Source organism: Magallana gigas, chromosome 2, assembly GCF_963853765.1.
Source record: "Magallana gigas chromosome 2, xbMagGiga1.1, whole genome shotgun sequence".
Lineage (NCBI taxonomy): Eukaryota > Metazoa > Mollusca > Bivalvia > Ostreida > Ostreidae > Magallana > Magallana gigas.
In genome coordinates this window covers 22,812,632-22,830,433 of record NC_088854.1, presented here as the reverse complement: position 1 = coordinate 22,830,433, position 17,802 = coordinate 22,812,632, and the positions used below count along the sequence as shown (strand labels likewise).

Below are 17,802 nucleotides of genomic sequence, written 5' to 3'. Positions count from 1 at the left end.
AATGGTTTTAAAATTGAATCCCTTTATTTTTCATAAATGGTGCATGTCGTGCATGCTGATTTGCACAAACTGAATCAAAGTATTCAACTTTAATTCCAATTTAATGCCAAAATAATATCTTCATACTTTTGTAGGATAAAGCATTGGTTATGGTTTATTACATATAACTCGCCAAGAAGTCTCGCACTAGAATATTTGTTAGTCATCTACGTTAATGTATATAGAAGTGTTTTGTACACAGTGTTACTAAGTTCTATTGTTTTGAACGCCACGAGATAATTGCTTTTCTCTTCATCGACGCATATCAACATGTTTTATATCTTTTTACATCTAATTCTAATTAGAATTTGCTTATGATTAATTTTATGCTGGGAAATACCAACTTGAAGTAGAAATAATTTGAAACATGAATATATGTACTTTTACGGTTGAAATTCTTCATCAAAAATATTTATAATGTACCTTTAACATTTTGCCAAAAAAGTTTAAGTAACATTAAAAAAGATAAATAATCAACATAATATGCTATACTCAAAAGTGCTTCAACAATAGCAACATTTTTAGCTTTTTTTATAATAAGAATGTGCCATTCAACTATTTTAAAAGTTCTGCGAAAATCAATAGATTGATACAAATCTGTTAATTGCATTTTAAAATGATACTGTTGTAAACACAGAAAGGCATTTCATAGCAAATGTTATGTAAAAATATTCACCCGCGTCAATATGTGCGATATACATTAATGAATTTCTTACTTGCTTCAAAGAATGTTTCTTAGGTAACAGCCTACATCTATAATACAGTCAATTATCACATGCTTGGTTATTATTCTACCAGAAACTTTGTTTTACATAAAAGACGCAAAGTCTTAGACAGGGTCGCTTGACTTTTTCTTCTATTCTTCTTCCAGAAGCTTTTACTTAAGAAAAACCGCAAAAATGTAAGTATTTTTCATTACTTAAACCTTATTAAGAAATGATTTAATTGTTGTTGTTTTTTTTAAATAGAGGAAACAATTAGCATTTCTTTCATAATAAGTGACATCATTTTTTTTCACTTCGACAATCACATAGTTTTTTTTCGCATAACAAAAGTATAAAAAAACCATTCATGTTCTTATCTAATAACTTTAAAATAGAACTTTTATTCAAATGTATGGCATTGTACAGTGATATATAATGAATTCGACAAGCTTGTGATAAGTTTTGAGTTTTTGGAAGGATTGCAAGACAAATCGCTTAAATATTTTATTATTTAATGATGTTTTCAAATTTGAATTTGAAAGTGACATCTTAAAAAAACTAAAGAATAAAAAAGTTAAAGGCACCATGGGGCGACAACTGCATGGCTCCATCTAAAAATAAATTCCCATTTACTTATGATAATATGACCTGTTCAGTTAACATAACTTAAACCTTTGAACAAAAGTAGCTAATGTTGACTCGTTATTGATTACCATAAATTGATAGGGTTTTCTCTAAAAAAAAAAAAACCTCAACAAACTTGATTTTAAGATTGATTTGTGTTTTAATAGCTTCAAAAAATGTGCGTGTAGGAAGGTTTGACTGAAATGTATCGGAATTGACAAAATCTAGAATTCATTATGTTAGTTTATGTCATATGCCTTCATAAGACAATAAAATACGATTATACGCATTATCATTTTTTAAACTAGCTTCCTGCTTTACCAACCCCTTGGCAAAGCCATGAATATGTTAATGGTCTTTTTAAAAATCTACAAGAATATAAAAAGTAATTAATTTTCAGTTTAAGTACTTCAAATATCCTCCAACGTTTTGGTCTTCTTCATATTCGGTACAGACTTGCAAAATACGTGCCAGACAGCAGACTAGTCAGAATGCCCCCAAAACAAATCTCCAATGACGTCGTCCTTTTATGGTTTAATCATAAGGTTAAGTACCCATCCTTAAATGACTCCTAATGTCTATTCACATCCAGGATGGCTTCTCCAAGAGAATCCAATGCTAAAATAATGTAAATCATGTGTTATTCATCGAATATCCTCAAGCTGGATAATGAGCTTTGTTCGGAGCGGTGTTCAGCAATAAGTGTATCGTTGAGAAGATAATAAGGATTCTAATGAAATGGTCAGTTAAACGGTTGATGATCTTGCTGCCTGTGTTAATGAGAATGCTAAAGCCCCTTATAACTAATCTCTGACTATATATAATGTTTTCGATATACAAGTACAGTGTGAAAGGTTCTGGCTAGTTGGGTTACTTCCCCGAGCTTGAATAAAACAGGATTATCGCAATTGCATACAAAACGGACTTAGTTGTCCTATCTGAAAAAAGAAAGGAAAAACAAATTATCATAATTTCTGAAGCAGGATCGTATATGAATTTATCCTCATGGAGTCTTTGGTTTTTGTTTTGCCTCAGCATTATCATAGAGGCCCAGCTTGAGCTAAGATTTTTACTACACATAATTATTCTGTAAATTTTGTCTTCATCGCCCTGGAAACTTGAGAGTTTGATTTTTTTCACAAACGAAACATCTCTTTAGGTCGCTTTACGAGACGCATTGGACCATTAAACCATAATCGCAGTTAACTCTTCAAAGTACTAGTAAATCATGATAGTTTACCTTAATGCTTACTCATATTGGTATACTTTGGTAAATGTGAAACACAGTACTTATTAATACAATGATGTTCAAAACTAAATTGAACTGGTCCGGTTGAGCGGTGCTCTTTTTGATACCAGACTCTGCATCAGTTCGGTGCGAAACACAGAGGCAAGGGAAAACCAGATTCTAATCAGCTGTTGACGTTGATTGGGTAATGAGCCTAGAGAAGTCACTAATTAGCATTAAAACAAACGGGTGTTCCGCGACGTGACGCTGGCGTTACGCTTTTGCTGACAGGCAAACAGTAAACGATTACAAAATACATAGCTGGGGATTTCAGCGTCTCCTATAGGTTCTGGCAAATGATGTGGCATAAAGAGTGTGGCGGATTTTTGCTCCGAAGAGGAGTCACGCTAAATTGTTTTATGTTGGAAAGTATTGTATGAAAGAACATGTCAGGGAAATAAATCTAACCTGTCACATTTAAACATGTTCAAGAATATTGTAAGCTCCAACCTCCAAACATAAGAAACACTTGAGGAATATCTAACGTCGATCAGATTCAAGAGTCCTTGACCCCCTTTTAATTCTCAAGAACAATTGATAATATTTCCATGCAGTAACAAACTCTAATATATATGATATTACACGTTGTGTTTATTCTGGTTGGTTTACGTAGACTTTGGAATACGTCATATAGACAGTAAAAGCCGTGATCCGATTAACTTTCCGCCATGCTTGTTTGTGCGTCTCTTACAAAAATACGAATAATCAACTTCAAATAAAGATTAGGTAATATTTTTAGCACAGGCTTGTAAAAACGAAACCAGCGGAAACCAAATATGATTTCAATTGCCGATAAGTTTGATATTCAATAATCATTAAAACAATATCTAATGAAAACGAAACGAGAAATTTCGCAGACGGCTTCCAGGAAAGATAAACTATATTACCCGGAATGCCTTGATTTTTATCGTAGGAGTTGAGAATAAAGCCAAAAAGCCTCGTTATAAAGTCCCGCTAAATTAATCCGACAAGAAAATGGTTCCCGCTGGGTGCTTTATCTGATAGGGTTGCGATTCTAAGTGATCCATCACTCGGTCTGAGATAAACATCCACTGCATTCACTTCCATCCAGTGTGAAGATGGACAGGTGTGAAAACTATTGTAATTGCCCACAATATTTTGACAGGAAAATGGTTTTCCCGAGTCGTCATTTAATTTACAGAACCCAAAGATATTTGCAAAATTCGAATGTTATTGTGAAGGGGAATAGGATTGACTGAGAGTCATTTTATTGTTGAATTTTTCAGTCAATAAGATATATAATTGAATTAGTAGTTATTATTCTAATATCTGAGCAAATAAGGCTCCAATGCTATGTCCGAGATAGATTTGATCAAGAATTGATATAAGACGACGATATTCATAGTATCATACAAGCTTTTGGTTGAATACTCATGCTAGAGGTGAAAGGAAAAGTATTTACATGTACCACGTAATGTGGAAGGGCTTGCTAAATTGCCTCGTCATGGTAAACCAAAAAAGTCCGAAATCTCTGCAACTATGCTAAGCCTTCATAAAACACTCACAAGATTTCAAAGTGTTACAAAAAGACTTATCAGAAAAGTGCTGCTCACGCCTAGCATTGCTTTTTTGCAGTAGGTAATAATTTCTGAGTCGGAGCAGGCCTAGACCCGGTTTGATGATAGCTTTATGTCTTATCAAATAACATTGAGCATTGGAATTTTAATTGTATATTCTACATATGTAGTTTTCATATCATACAGTTTTAATGTTCCTAAATATATTGTTTGCTTTTATCTGTTAAGATAATACACATCACGAGGTTTTAAATATGGAATTTAAGATATGATGTTATTTATAAATTTAAAAAAGAGTGTCCATTATAAATCATCTATAATAGAACCATTTTAACAGGAGCTTGGACTTTGGGTAGTTGTGTCAAACAGCATTGTGACGTAGGCCTGTCTGTTTCATTGTAGGCCACTCAGTCATGGCTCTTTGAAATCAACAAGATTTGTCTGTCTTTTGAGCTAAGGCTACGCAATCGGTTTATATTTCGCTTGAAACCAGCGTCATTTTAACTTGTTTTGACGCAAGAAATAGATAGTTACATCCTACTGAAAGTCCAAGGACTTGTTAAAACGGTTCTAGTACATATTGTTAAACGGTATTTAGATATGTATAGAAATTGATGATTATGATTTTAAATACTTATTTGCATAACATGTGAATGGTACTGAATGCTGTTTAATTCTTAAGGGATTTGTTCAGCGGTTTTTAGAACGGACAAATAGTAAATGAACTAGTTAATTCTGTACAAATGTAATTTAAATTCACAATGGAGCTATGGTTAAACATAAACAGAATAACCGCAATATTTGAGGCAGTCCCAAGAGAGAAGCCTTCTTAATGAATTCAATCAACGTGAGTAAACGGATTCAAAACATGCATCTGACCTTGACTTCCCGTCTGGAACCAAGCTGGGTTAAATACAAAAATCTGTAAAAATAAGTTAGTCTCGTTCTCATCAATATTTGATATAGCCAATTTTAACGATAAAAAATAATGTCGGTACAGGTTGTAAATTTCAATTCCATTAATTTGTTGTTCTTTCAAACTGCATGAATAAGTTTAAATTTGTGTTTGTTGTGGAGGTTTAAAACATATGAATTATGCATATTATTTATATTTATAAAACTAATTAAGAATTTTGAAGTTGAACTATGATTCTGCAAACCATATATCAAGATACATATGTACTTGCTTGTTTTATTTTAAAAACTTGATTGAAAGAATGAAAAAAGAAATGGATGATTAAGTGACCACTGGATTTGTACGGGGAATTTGTTACAGAGGGAGAGAAACCACAGAATATCTCCGTTTAAAATGTTTATAAGAGATCAAACGCATCTTTGACTTCTATCTCACACATTTCTTATCCGCCATGTCAATTCGTTGAAGGAGATTCCCGGTGTGCCTGAACCGCCTTTTTCACGGTGTCAAGTTACGTACTTCGTGCACCCTTTGAGATAGATAGGGAATTAACTTACCAGATCTCGGTCATTGTTACGATCCATTGAGGCTCGAAGAGAAAAAAAGAGTTTACCATGCAAATTTTTTTACGAGAAAAAATCAAATCGCATATTTAAAATATATGAAATTATAGTTATCTTTCAATAACACCTTTATTAGCTTAATGAATTTTGATACCCTGGAAATTTAATTATGTTCGTGCATGACATTATAGAAAGATATCTCTAAAATCGAAATGATATATTTGATGTCATGATCATAATACCTTTAATGCTACTTAGATCGTTTCTACTATATTAATTAAAACGATATTATGTTAAAAAGGAGGACAATTATAGAACTTTTCACAAATAATAATAGAGTAGCTTTGAATCTATATGATTGTAATTACATGTATATTGTAGTAGATTTATGAATTTTCAAAAACTGTTGTTTATATTCCAACTATAAAGTACGTACTGTCTTTTAACTAAAAGGTTGAAAGGCATTGAATTTGAAATCGAAGGCTTGAACTTATAAATAATTATGCTTGGCAATTATAATCTGTATCATCACACTGTTTCTCTTTACAATGTGACCACTTTTCTTTTCAAATCCAAGTGGTTCATTTTATTCTTATTCTTCGTATTAAGCAGGTTATAGATAGGTATTTACACGAAGGTACATAATATGCTGTGTAAGAGATTAATCATTGAAGAAGAAGCACATATTTTTCCTCTCTGCGTAATCTTATCTTTTGAACGCTGTTTTAATCAAAACGAAACATTCGGTTTTCACTGCTAACGAACCGGAACTGACATGGTGTTTGAACACCAATCGCAGACATATCCGGTGAAACTCGTTCTGTCGTCTAGTCGCCCAGACATATGGAAAATGTGATATCTTTTTTAACATAAACAATAGAAAATAGATCATCAAGATTATGGGGGAAAGTAAAACCAGAGAGCAAGCTACTGTAGGCAATACATTCATTCATTTATTCAATGCTGAAATCGACTTATTTGGGAGTACAACCGTTTGTTCGAATTTTATAAGTCAACAATCGACAACAAACATACCCGGTATGAGTTCAGAGTGTTCGAAAAATATGCGATGGAATAATATAAAAAAAATAATGCAGAATTATACATATGACATGTGTATATATATATATATATATATATATATATATATATATATATATATATATATATATATATATATATATATATATATATATATATATATATATATATATATATATATAAACGTTCTCATACTTTACAATAAAGCTCGATCTATGCATATTCTTTCAGTGGGAATATTTAAAATGAATCAAATCAACAACAACAAAAAACAACTTTAAAAAAGGTATTTTGACCAAGAGGCCACAATACGTCATAAGATAAGAAATATGTTTATTGCAAATCCAATGCACTTAGTATGACATGAGTTATTGTTCTCCGAACAGCTTAAGTATTTAAATGTAGCACGAGTTAAAATACAGAATTATCTCAAAGACCTATTTGATAAAAACAAATGTAGTAATAGAGATAAAAGATTCAAGAGTTTTTGTATTTTTTAAGCTTGAATCATTTGAATGTAAAGTTCTGAAAAGTTAAAAGCCCCGGAAGAATGAACTGGAAAAATGCGCAGTTTTTCAAAGAAAACGTGTACACCTGCTAAAATAATTTTTTTCCCTAAATTTCGTAACTGTAGAAATCAAACGAAAAGTTAAAAGGAAATATGTGCGGTTAAGTATTTTTGGGGTTTGTTTATTTTTACTCTTTTGATGAAAGAATAGAGCAGATTTTGATATAGCACACAACACTTTTCTTGACAATTGAAACCTTACTAGTATTCATAACTTTAGACAAATATAAAGTTGGCATCTGCAGATAAACCGGTGAAGATGGTTTGAAAAGGACAAAGCAATCGTAATGCGTTTCTTAAATCAAACAAAAATGTTCTTCTTTACCTACTTGCATAAAAATATGTTCTCTTAAAAAAAAAATGAACTCCGTTTTGGATGCATAGATTTGCGCACGGGCGTGCATGCACTGATTACACGTGTCTGCCGGAATGCCAGTATTATCATCTTTAATCAATGCTAGATAATATCCATTGTTTTGACAGCCATTAAAATGTTTCAAAACTTTTTAACCCTTATCACTTTCTTGGAGAAAGCTTTCCGAGCACGTCTTTGACAGAATCTGTTGATGATCTGTGTATATGTGCATTTACAAGGTGCCGCCGACGAGTACAGGTCGAAACCCTTCCAATCATTTAAGATAGTTAGTTGAAGGATTTTGTCTAGTCACAGAGCCAGGCAGTTTAATTTTTCCTAGGTGAAAATGAGCATTTTATCTACTAAAAAGTTGAATAAGTGAAATCCGTAAAATTCATTATACGATATACTTTTACAAAAAGCAATGAGCACATGATGAAATGTGGGTGGAAATGATCATTGAAGCCGTATATCAACAGACATTCAAGTGAGTTGAATTTAACTTCATCAAAGATCATTGTGCCAAACTAAAAACACTGAATTTACACTTTCTTCACCAAACAATTGAAATTTCAGTTTTTCAAGTTTAGTTTTATTAATACATTTGTGATATTCAACACACATTATGCGATATTATGAACAAAAATTGTGTTTGGTTTCGTTAAAATTCTGACGTGTATAGGTTGCAGCATTAAGTATTCAAGGTTTTTATTTGTCTGAAGTTTCCTTGCTCCACAAACTGACAAACACTTGGTCCCGTGTTCAAACCCTACAGCAGTTTTCTAAACAAATCGGCTTTTATGAATAACAAATGACAAACTTAAGGTTTTTTTTCGAAAACTGTTTTGCATTAATAAGGTATTGCAATTTAGAAATTTGCAAATTCGAATGCCTACCAGCTTGGAGACAGTGTGTAAGGAGATTTATGAGTCTGTTCTGGGTGCATTCATTGCTACCAACGAGGTATATAACCTAACGCCGTTACATCAGCTAGGTTGGATCAAGCTTTGCCAAACATGTTCCCGTTATAAAAGAATGATTGGTCTTTGTTAGCATATCTAAATGATACCAAAGAGGCTTGACTAGCAACAAGAGGCAGCTAAAAGATAATACAGGCGTCGGACAGAAATTGTTTTTGTCACCACATACACCCCGTGGCGTGAATACAGTTATTGAAGAACAGGCGTATTCCAAGGATAAAACACTGTTTCATTCATAAAACTATAACAAAAATATAATAACTTACTAAATATAAGAGCAAGCCAAAGGTTGCCATCTTCGCTTCCATTGGATGTGTTATTGGCTGACCGTTGTGTTTTCGGCATTACATCTTCAGAAGATTAGAAGATTACGTAACGCGTGAACGAACTTTCAACTTATTCTTTTATGCAATATAAATAGTCTTTTATGCCTGATAGAATGAATCCATGTGCACTCTCAAGGTTTACAGCCACCTTGTCCAATCAGCTGTGAATATTTCTACACGGTTCCAAATTTAAACAGACGAGGAGTCTGTCTCAAGTGTTGTCTGTGATGTTAGAAATGAAATGAAGTTAGAATATTAATAACAACAATTATCCAGACTCTTGGATTACTTCTGTTGATCTATATAGTTTAGGTAAGTCTTTATATATGAACATTTATCCTATGTACATGTAATATCATATGGCTTGTTTAATTAAATTTAAATCTGTCGACTATTGGTGGGAACAATTTCATTTTCGATCTGTGAATTCTTAAGATTAGATAACGAATTTATATTACTAAAAGGTATCGATGAATTGTTAAAGATAACTTGTAATAGATACTTTTTTGTTCAAAATTACTTGTAATGAATCCTTACCTTTATGAAGATGCATATGAAAGTCATCAACCATTACAAAACCATTTTATATCTACAATTACACCAATTTAGGCAAACTAAATATTGATCCGTAATACTTTTTAAATTTTTTATTTAAATTAACATATTTAAACAAAAACATTGAATTGATTACAGTGTTTATCCCAGCCAAAAACACAGACTGAATACTCACGATGTAAGCATTTTTATTATTACCAATATCACATATCACCAATTGTACATACGTTCATTATATGTTGAGTATATATACGTCACAAATCCTATGCATGTTGAATGTTGAATAACAATTTGTATACCTTTTCAGTGCAGCTAGCTTCAATCATATGGAATTTTGGTGAGATATGATATTATATAGGCATCTTGAAGAAAAGTAATAATTTCATTTCGTATTGTAACGTTTTTATCTAGTATACATTTACTTATATTTTTAATGAATATTTTGCATTTTCCTCAATTTGTTTTTTTAAAAGAACGATTTAATTGAAATTGTAATTGCCGATAGAATTTGTTATCAGGCATATACATTGTAATTAGACTATTTTAGCCCTATAATTTCAATATTGGATAATGTATCAAGATATATTGGGAGTTATCTATATTTTCGATTAATATTAAAAGGGAAGGATGGGTAATAATTGTGAAATAGCTTTGGGTCCAGTTTTATCTTTCGATTTGATCTTTATCTTAATCATCTTGACATTCATGTATCTTATACTGCCATGCCTCATTTTTAATAACTGATCCGTTCATTTCTGTATTGACGTCATTTGCCATGCAAACCGTTAGGGCGGAAGTTGTGTGCATTATCAATTCTTTGACACGTGGATTTAAAAATTGAGTTAAGTGAAATTATTTTTAAAAGAAATTTCTGACGTACCAGATATGAAAACATTGCAGACTCCCTTTCAATGAGACGTAACAGAGTCTTCTGAATGTTTGAGAGCTTGTGGATGTACACAAATAACCACTTTGTATTTTATCCTCTACGTAAAGCTCTGTAACCCCGTACATAAAATGCCTTTTTGAAAATGCAGAAAGTGAAAACTTTGAAAAGGGAAAGGTTGAATCAGACATTTAGTGAAAGGGGTTAACTTGGTTCGACAGTAAAGTATCTGAAAGTTTATGAGGATTACAAACTGCTACTTTGTAAATCTTCACTCCAAAGGGTTAGAAAATGGACTGTAAGACATTAGCTACGGATATCTGAATGTTTTTTTTCAAAAGGGTAAAAGTAAGACATAAAATATCCTATACACCCAAGAGGAAGAGGGCGTAGCACTTTAGAATAAAGCCATTAGAAGTGGGGCAGTAAAAACTGAATGAAGTATTGTATTTTCAATTGGGTACCAAACTTCCATAATTTTAAGGATGATGGTTACTTAGCTTGCAACAACTTTATAATACTTTAACATTTATGTCGTATTACTCTAACCGCGCCTGTACAGTACATGTATACTTATCATAAAAACATCGAATTAACAGAGATGGGTGGAGTTTTGATCAATACGTGGTCTTTGTTACAGTCAGATTTGCATTATAACATCTTAATCTGAAGTACAATGTTTACAATCTTGATTGCTGAACAGTGAAAAATTAAAGATTTTCTTATTTGTAAAACCAAAAATCGTCTGACGCTAGTATGACACAAATCAAAATTTAAGAACTTCTTTGATTAAAGCTATCGGATACTACATATCTGGGAAGTGCAGTTATCTTTAAATTTCCCTATCACGTTGCATATTTTTTCTTGAAAGTAAAATTCCTTTGCATTCAATAAGATTATTGATTCAATTCCAAATCATATACAGTCAAAAACTTGTCAATCTTTTTTTTTCATTTCAGAGGTAGAAAAATAAACTATAAATGACCAAGACCCCTAAGACCTATTTGTATGCTCAACTGAATCCCTATAGATTCTTTGTTATTATGACTTAAGTATCTTATTTGCATGTTTTATGTATTTTCATTTTTATCACTGCAAAATATATACTTTACACGTAGTTGTTGTAATAATAGATCTTTTTCCCAATAAACATTTTAGAAGTAACAATCATGACTATTGCATATAATTGATGTCATGACGGTTAGTTCTACATAAGTAAACTTAAGATACTTTATTTCAAAACTTGAAATAAGTGTTTACAGCAGTGTTATTGCGTCATTTGTGGTCGTTATCATGAAAGTGTAAAATTGTTATGTAATGTTACACGAAAATACATAAATCATGATCTCAAAATTCTGCACGTACATTGTTTTAACTCTTAAACACTCCCCATTTAATCTGACAAAAAAGGTCATAGAATTCAGTTGGAATTTGGGAAAATATTGACTGGTATTGCTCATTCCTAGAGTTTAGAAAAGGCGATGTAGGAGTAATTGTCGGGAACTGGGCAATACTCCCCTGAAGCAATCTCCCACCAAAGCAAATACAGCACAGAACAAATATTGTCTCCCTCATTTGTATTTTCATTTAGGGTCGAGGATTACTTGAGAGCAAAGTTATGAATAAAATGAAATCTGGATAAGTGTCCATTGACCTGTGTAAATTCAATCCTAGCAGCATCATCTGTACACATCCTCCACGCTGGAAATATGAATATATTTTATTATGTATTGCTAAGAATTGTGCACAGGTGTTCTAAATTGAAACATTCTGTATGCATGCTACATTAGGGTCTTAGTATTCGACATTAGATGTACACGTTTTTCGCATACATATCTTAAGTATTTCAACTTGGGTTTTGACCAATTGTGACGTGTGGCATATTTCTCGGGCAAAATGTAAGTTCTTATGAGTTTTAATCCTTGAAATTACGTATCAATAACCTATTGATTCACATGTTTTATTTAATAACTAGATTTTAATGAGAAGATAAAAGAATGTAGAAAGCATATTTAGAGTGCATTAATAATAATAACATTGCTGATGAAACAGTTAATTCATCCTTACAAAGGAGATGATCAGTTGCTTCAAAATAAAAGAAGACAGATCTTTAAAGTTTAATCTGATTTAATTTTTCTCCAAATTAATTCTCCTTAAATTTGTTCACGTTTGCGGACAGTCTGGAAACTAAGTTCAGTTTCTGTCAAGTTCAATATACAAGGATGATAACGCAATTTATAACGTTGTTTCTCTAAACATCAGATAACGGATTTAGAAAAATAGAATTGAGATATTGAGACATTACAAGACAGAAGATCATAGGCACACCTCAGATTACAGCAAACATTTAAAGACGAGTTTCGTTTGAATGTGCAGTTTTTGTGGTGCATCATCTCCTAAGCCACAGGAAAAGATTTATCTCGTTACGGTATTACTTTAACAGAAGTTCTGTTTCCCTATCTTTGCTCCCTTCAAGTGAGCTAACGCGGTGTGTATCTTAGAGTATGTCCCGGTTTTACCTCTCTTCTGTTGAATATAGACAAACAGTACAGTGTCTTCCAAATCGTTACTAGTTATGATCTGAATAATGAATGAGAGGAGAGTGTAACTGGGATTAGCGCTAACAGATAATATTTTCCCTGGTCATCCATACAAACATCACCGCATCCGGTTGTGAAACAAAAAAATAAAACCAACCACCCAAAGCTGCGTCAGGCTTCCGAACTTTCTTGGAATTTTAAAGGAGTGAAGAAGAAGAGTATCAGTTTTTGTCTCTTGGTTATCTTAAGAGTGTTCAAAAGCTTGGAAAGTAAAAGAACTATTGCCACACTTCAAATCACTCCTGCGTGAGTTCCACTCTGTGGTTTGTATGCAAGTACCACGAAAAGGTGAATTTTTCAAAACAGCTGTCGCCGCTAAGGAAAGAAGGCGCATGCATTTTTGCAAGGATAACTGGTTCAACACGTGTTGGCTTTTTTTCTTACCACTACAAAAAACAATATTCTTTTCTACATGGAATATAGATTTTTCATTTTTATTTGATAAATATGGACTATACCTGACGGATTTAGTATGTTTCTAGTGTGGGTGACGCGCAGGACAGACCAGGGTCAAAAGGTGAGTGGGAAACGCGTTTCTACTGCAGTTACAGCAAGCCTTGTATAGACTTCCCCTAATACAGGTTTAGACAGCAAGTTTTTTTTTTTCAACCACATGAGAGTCATATTAAAGGATGATGTCGAAACAACGAACTATTTTTAATGATTTGTCATAATATCTATATATATAAATATAAATTACTCGTACATTTGTATTTTAACAGTCTAGTGAACTATAGGAATAAACTAAATAAAACACTAATAAAGTATAGTATTGATTGTTCAGTAAATAATGCTATTTTGATAGCAAAAACCTTATAGCTACAGTCAAGCTGAGACAAGATCACGTTCAGAGATGTTTCAAATCGGTTTTTAATATACATTCAATACAAGACAGGTGTAGCCAATCTTAACTCGTTTTTAATTTACTATAGAGAATTATGTAATAGTTTTAAAAAAATTATATACAGTTCCAGATGAAATATATCTTTCAATCGCTTTGATACCATCATCTAGTTTAGTTTTTAAATAGAATCTGATCCACATAATAAATAGTATACTGCTATCAAATCTCTGATAATCATATGACGTAATATCATTCTTCTGTAACAATATTTCGGTAAATTGGGAGAATACTTGTAAAAGATAAATTCTTACGTACATTTGCATTTAGACAAAAACTTCTCGATAAGACACCAATACCAGTCTGGAAAAGAATGAAAAAATAGAATTCAAAATATTTTTAAACAAAACGAAATCAGTCATAAAACGACAGCATAGAGCATAATTCATAGATAAATATTTATCGTTAAATCACCAAAATCTTTTTCCATGTGGTGAAAATCTCGGACTATTTTTTTTTCGGATGAGCATAGATACACCGTGACATATCGACTATCGAGCTCATCCTGTCTTATCTGAGATTTTTTTTCGACAACCATTAATTGTTTATGCTGGGAAGGCTCTTGCTTGTGTTATTATGAAAAAATGGCATGTGGTTCTTTGCTTTTTTAAAGAAAAAAATATCGCGGTTAAAAATAACCCGATCATCAACGTTGATCTAAGTGAATTAATAAAAAAATAAAACGTATTACTGAAGATCTAGAGAAATCCCGTTATGATATAATTTATTTAGATTATGGGTAAAACTTTAGCACGAATCATTCCTTGCACCTATTAGCATGTGGTATGGCTAATTACCAAGGATACATGCAAAGTTCCTAACTCGTTAATGTGATAACCCTGAGCTTGGAGGAATTTCGATTTCAATGAAGCGTTCACTCATAAATCTCACGATAATATACTTTTGCAAAACATTATTCCATATTTCCATCTGTTTGCAAACGTACAGACAATTTGCTACCAGACTAAAACCCACATTTATTCTACCTAATTTAAGCTCATAAGAAGCGCGTAATTGATCTCTTGGTGTCAAGTTAAAATTAATGGCATCCATTTATACACTCATTACTATTGATATGTTCAACATTAAATAAGTATATACCACGCTGTCAGTATGGATTTGACCTTCGACCCTTCTTCCAGTTTATATAGTTCTTTGTTGTAGTTATTGATTTTATGGTCATTGACTAGATGTTTTCTTGAATTATTAAGGAGGCGGTACGTGCATGCATTTGCGGGACTCTCCCAAAAGAAGGGCATTTAATGCATTTCAATAAAACACGTGGGGTTTGAAATCGAAACATGTGTACCTTAATGCACCTCTGCTTTCTCTTATGATTCATGTTGAATTATGAATCACCTCTGGTGATTCAAAAGGTCTTGGACTAGTAGTTTTGACATATTTGAATATTTCCAGACTTCATTTAAGCCTTCGGGTATATTTTGGTCCCACTTGTTTTAAACGAATCTTTGTAAATTATCACCTGATTTGTTAAGAAACGTCATAAATATGACATAACATGAAATATCAAATCGTTACCGGCTTTGCTTTTTACTTCCTTTCAAAGGAAAAAAAGTGAATTATGACTATAAGAAATAAATTAAATGACGAAAAATAAATTATTTATTAAGCAGACTTAAGGCATGCATATCCAATCAAGGTTAACTGCAATTCTGACCGGAAGTAAGACGTCTAAGACATAAAAAAAACAAAGGATAATCTCAGAAATTGATTTTTTCTGTATTTTTTATTACGCATAGACACGCTGGAACCTACGCCAGATTGTGGCAATGATTATCATTTCCAACGAGGCGCTTTCATACTACGGTCCTCGGAGTAAATGACAACGGAAACCCAAGATGCTATTTTTCAATCAATGAACAATCTGTACTTCCGATCCGTCGATCTTTATATCCCTACCTGCACATTTGTTATGTCGCGCAAATCGAAGCAACTACTGCCCACGGAAAGAATTGAATAGTTTGTAAGAGGGAGAGAACAGACTGCAGAGGATGAAGGCACGACAAAGCAATTAATTACCTTCAAACTTCATCTATCCTCTGAAAGCACATTTGCTATTTTATTTCAACTACCACAGTTATTTTTCTTTGTGATATTAAAAAAATACAAGAAATCGACTCTTTGTCGTATCTTATCGTTGATAATGGTATGATTTGCCGGATGATATGAAAATCATTATGCCTGATCAAGATATAAATTTATTTAATACCATCATCGTATCTCGTCGATTGCTCGACAAACATTAATTGTGTTTGTCTGGTTTTATTTTAAAGGAAAGAAAATTTAATCTGTATAAAGAAAAGGGATTCTTTCGTAGTTCTAAAATCAAGATATAAAAAAGTTAATTCTTTTAAATTCACTTCAGATATTTTGTATAACATCCTTGCCAATTCTCTTTGAATGCATCATTAAAACTTTATTTAATGAGGCCAAAACAAACTGAATATCACGCAGCACGACGTCATACCAACTGAAAAGTATCACGTGCGTGTATGATACATGTACCATTCCTTTGAATAAAACTTCTCAAATCGTTACTGGAAACAGACAAAAGTTATTACGAGATAAATGATAGTAAAAAACTTCAGAACACGTGTTTTCAAATTGATGCAAAGAAGCATCTTCATATATCTTCTTCCATCAATTACAAATGCATTAGAGTGACAGAAAACTTGTACTTTTCTTGGCAGTTACGTAAGCAAGGTGGCAGAAACGGATTTATTGTAAAAATTATGAGACAACTGGTCTTTCATTATAGTTTGGAATTTCGTCCAGATTTTGTTGACAAATCAAAATATATGCAAGATGCCTTTCACTTGCACTTCGATGGCTTAATTCTGCAGAACTTGATTATCTTCACCTATAGTTTTGGCAGAAACGTTCACATTGTCAGTTTACGAGACCATTATTATTGCCTGACCCCTTACATGTGTTTCACTTTGCTTTAAGACTGTTTGGGAGTGTTTTTATTACACGTCGTTTGGCAGATTTACGGTATAGTTTACATCTTGTGCGCTTTGCATCTGTCGCCTGTATATGATAACATTTTAAAACTTTGAATTGCGTTGATTGACTGGGATTTTTTAATGTCTTCTGGTGTGTTAGGAGTATAGTTTCAAGGATATGGCTCTGTCATCGGTATCTGCAGCATTGTCGGCAACTGACTGCTTCAAAGGCCCCACCAGTTGTTAAGAATGGTATTAGTACGATATAATGTTTATGCGATCATTTTTCAAATACCCAATACCGTACTGTAAAAAAGCTGTTGCATGATCGGGGAACATATCTTTAAATTAGAAATAGACGGACACACATTAAGCAAATTGATTGTTTGTTGAGGAAAGGTACAAAATTGGTCATTACTGCAACAAACAATTTCAGACGGGAATTTCTATAAATACGAGGATAAAAAGATTCTGTAAATATTTGAGCAAGCGTTTTACACCAACCAACTGTTCCCGGAGTTAACCGCTGCAAGAAAGATAACTTTTGTGTGCTTACATCACTAGCTTGCGGTGGTGTTGCACTGGCAACAGCTATGAACAATTGTTTGAGTTAAGCACACAACTAATTGAAAATTCAATAAATCTTGTGGATGCATTTAGATGCATTACGCAGGCATTTAAGGCATTCATATCCCAGAACTTAAGGATGCATGATTTGTGGTCGCATCTTTTAACAACGAAGACGTCACGATAAAGTACACCCGGAAGATGTGGTTTATCTGAAAAGCTTTTCTACTTGTAATGATCAATACTTTTTTTAATGTTAGAAAAAATAGAACAATTCAACGACAGATGCACAGTTAATTTTGATATTCTTTGAAAATGATTTACGCTGTATTTTACTGAAAATAACGATCTCATGAATGCATTCATGAAAATATTATAGTTAAAA

At 32.5% G+C, this 17,802-nt stretch overlaps 1 protein-coding gene and 1 long non-coding RNA gene across 6 annotated transcripts in view; one reads left to right on the top strand and one right to left on the bottom strand.

Annotated features, from left to right (window-relative positions):
* Window positions 1-921: 921 nt before the first annotated feature.
* LOC105338403 (innexin unc-9) overlaps window positions 922-17,802 on the top strand; it is a 58,425-nt gene continuing 41,544 nt past the window's right edge. Inside the window, exons 1-2 of one of the 5 annotated variants that reach the window (XM_034446180.2) lie at window positions 9,114-9,254; window positions 9,636-9,675. In XM_034446180.2, the coding sequence (XP_034302071.2) occupies window positions 9,674-9,675 (2 nt within the window). In that variant the 5' untranslated portion in view covers window positions 9,114-9,254; window positions 9,636-9,673. Of the gene's footprint in view, window positions 941-9,113; window positions 9,255-9,635; window positions 9,676-9,808; window positions 9,835-12,262; window positions 12,282-12,830; window positions 13,501-17,802 lie in introns of those variants that run through there. The other 4 variants (XM_066075664.1, XM_066075661.1, XM_066075665.1 and 1 more) reach the window with 4 other exon arrangements.
* LOC105338402 (uncharacterized) lies at window positions 1,247-8,985 on the bottom strand. The gene is made up of 3 exons (XR_901796.4): window positions 8,883-8,985; window positions 5,073-5,115; window positions 1,247-1,985 (listed from the first exon to the last, which is right to left on the bottom strand). It is a non-coding gene; the product is annotated as an uncharacterized lncRNA (long non-coding RNA).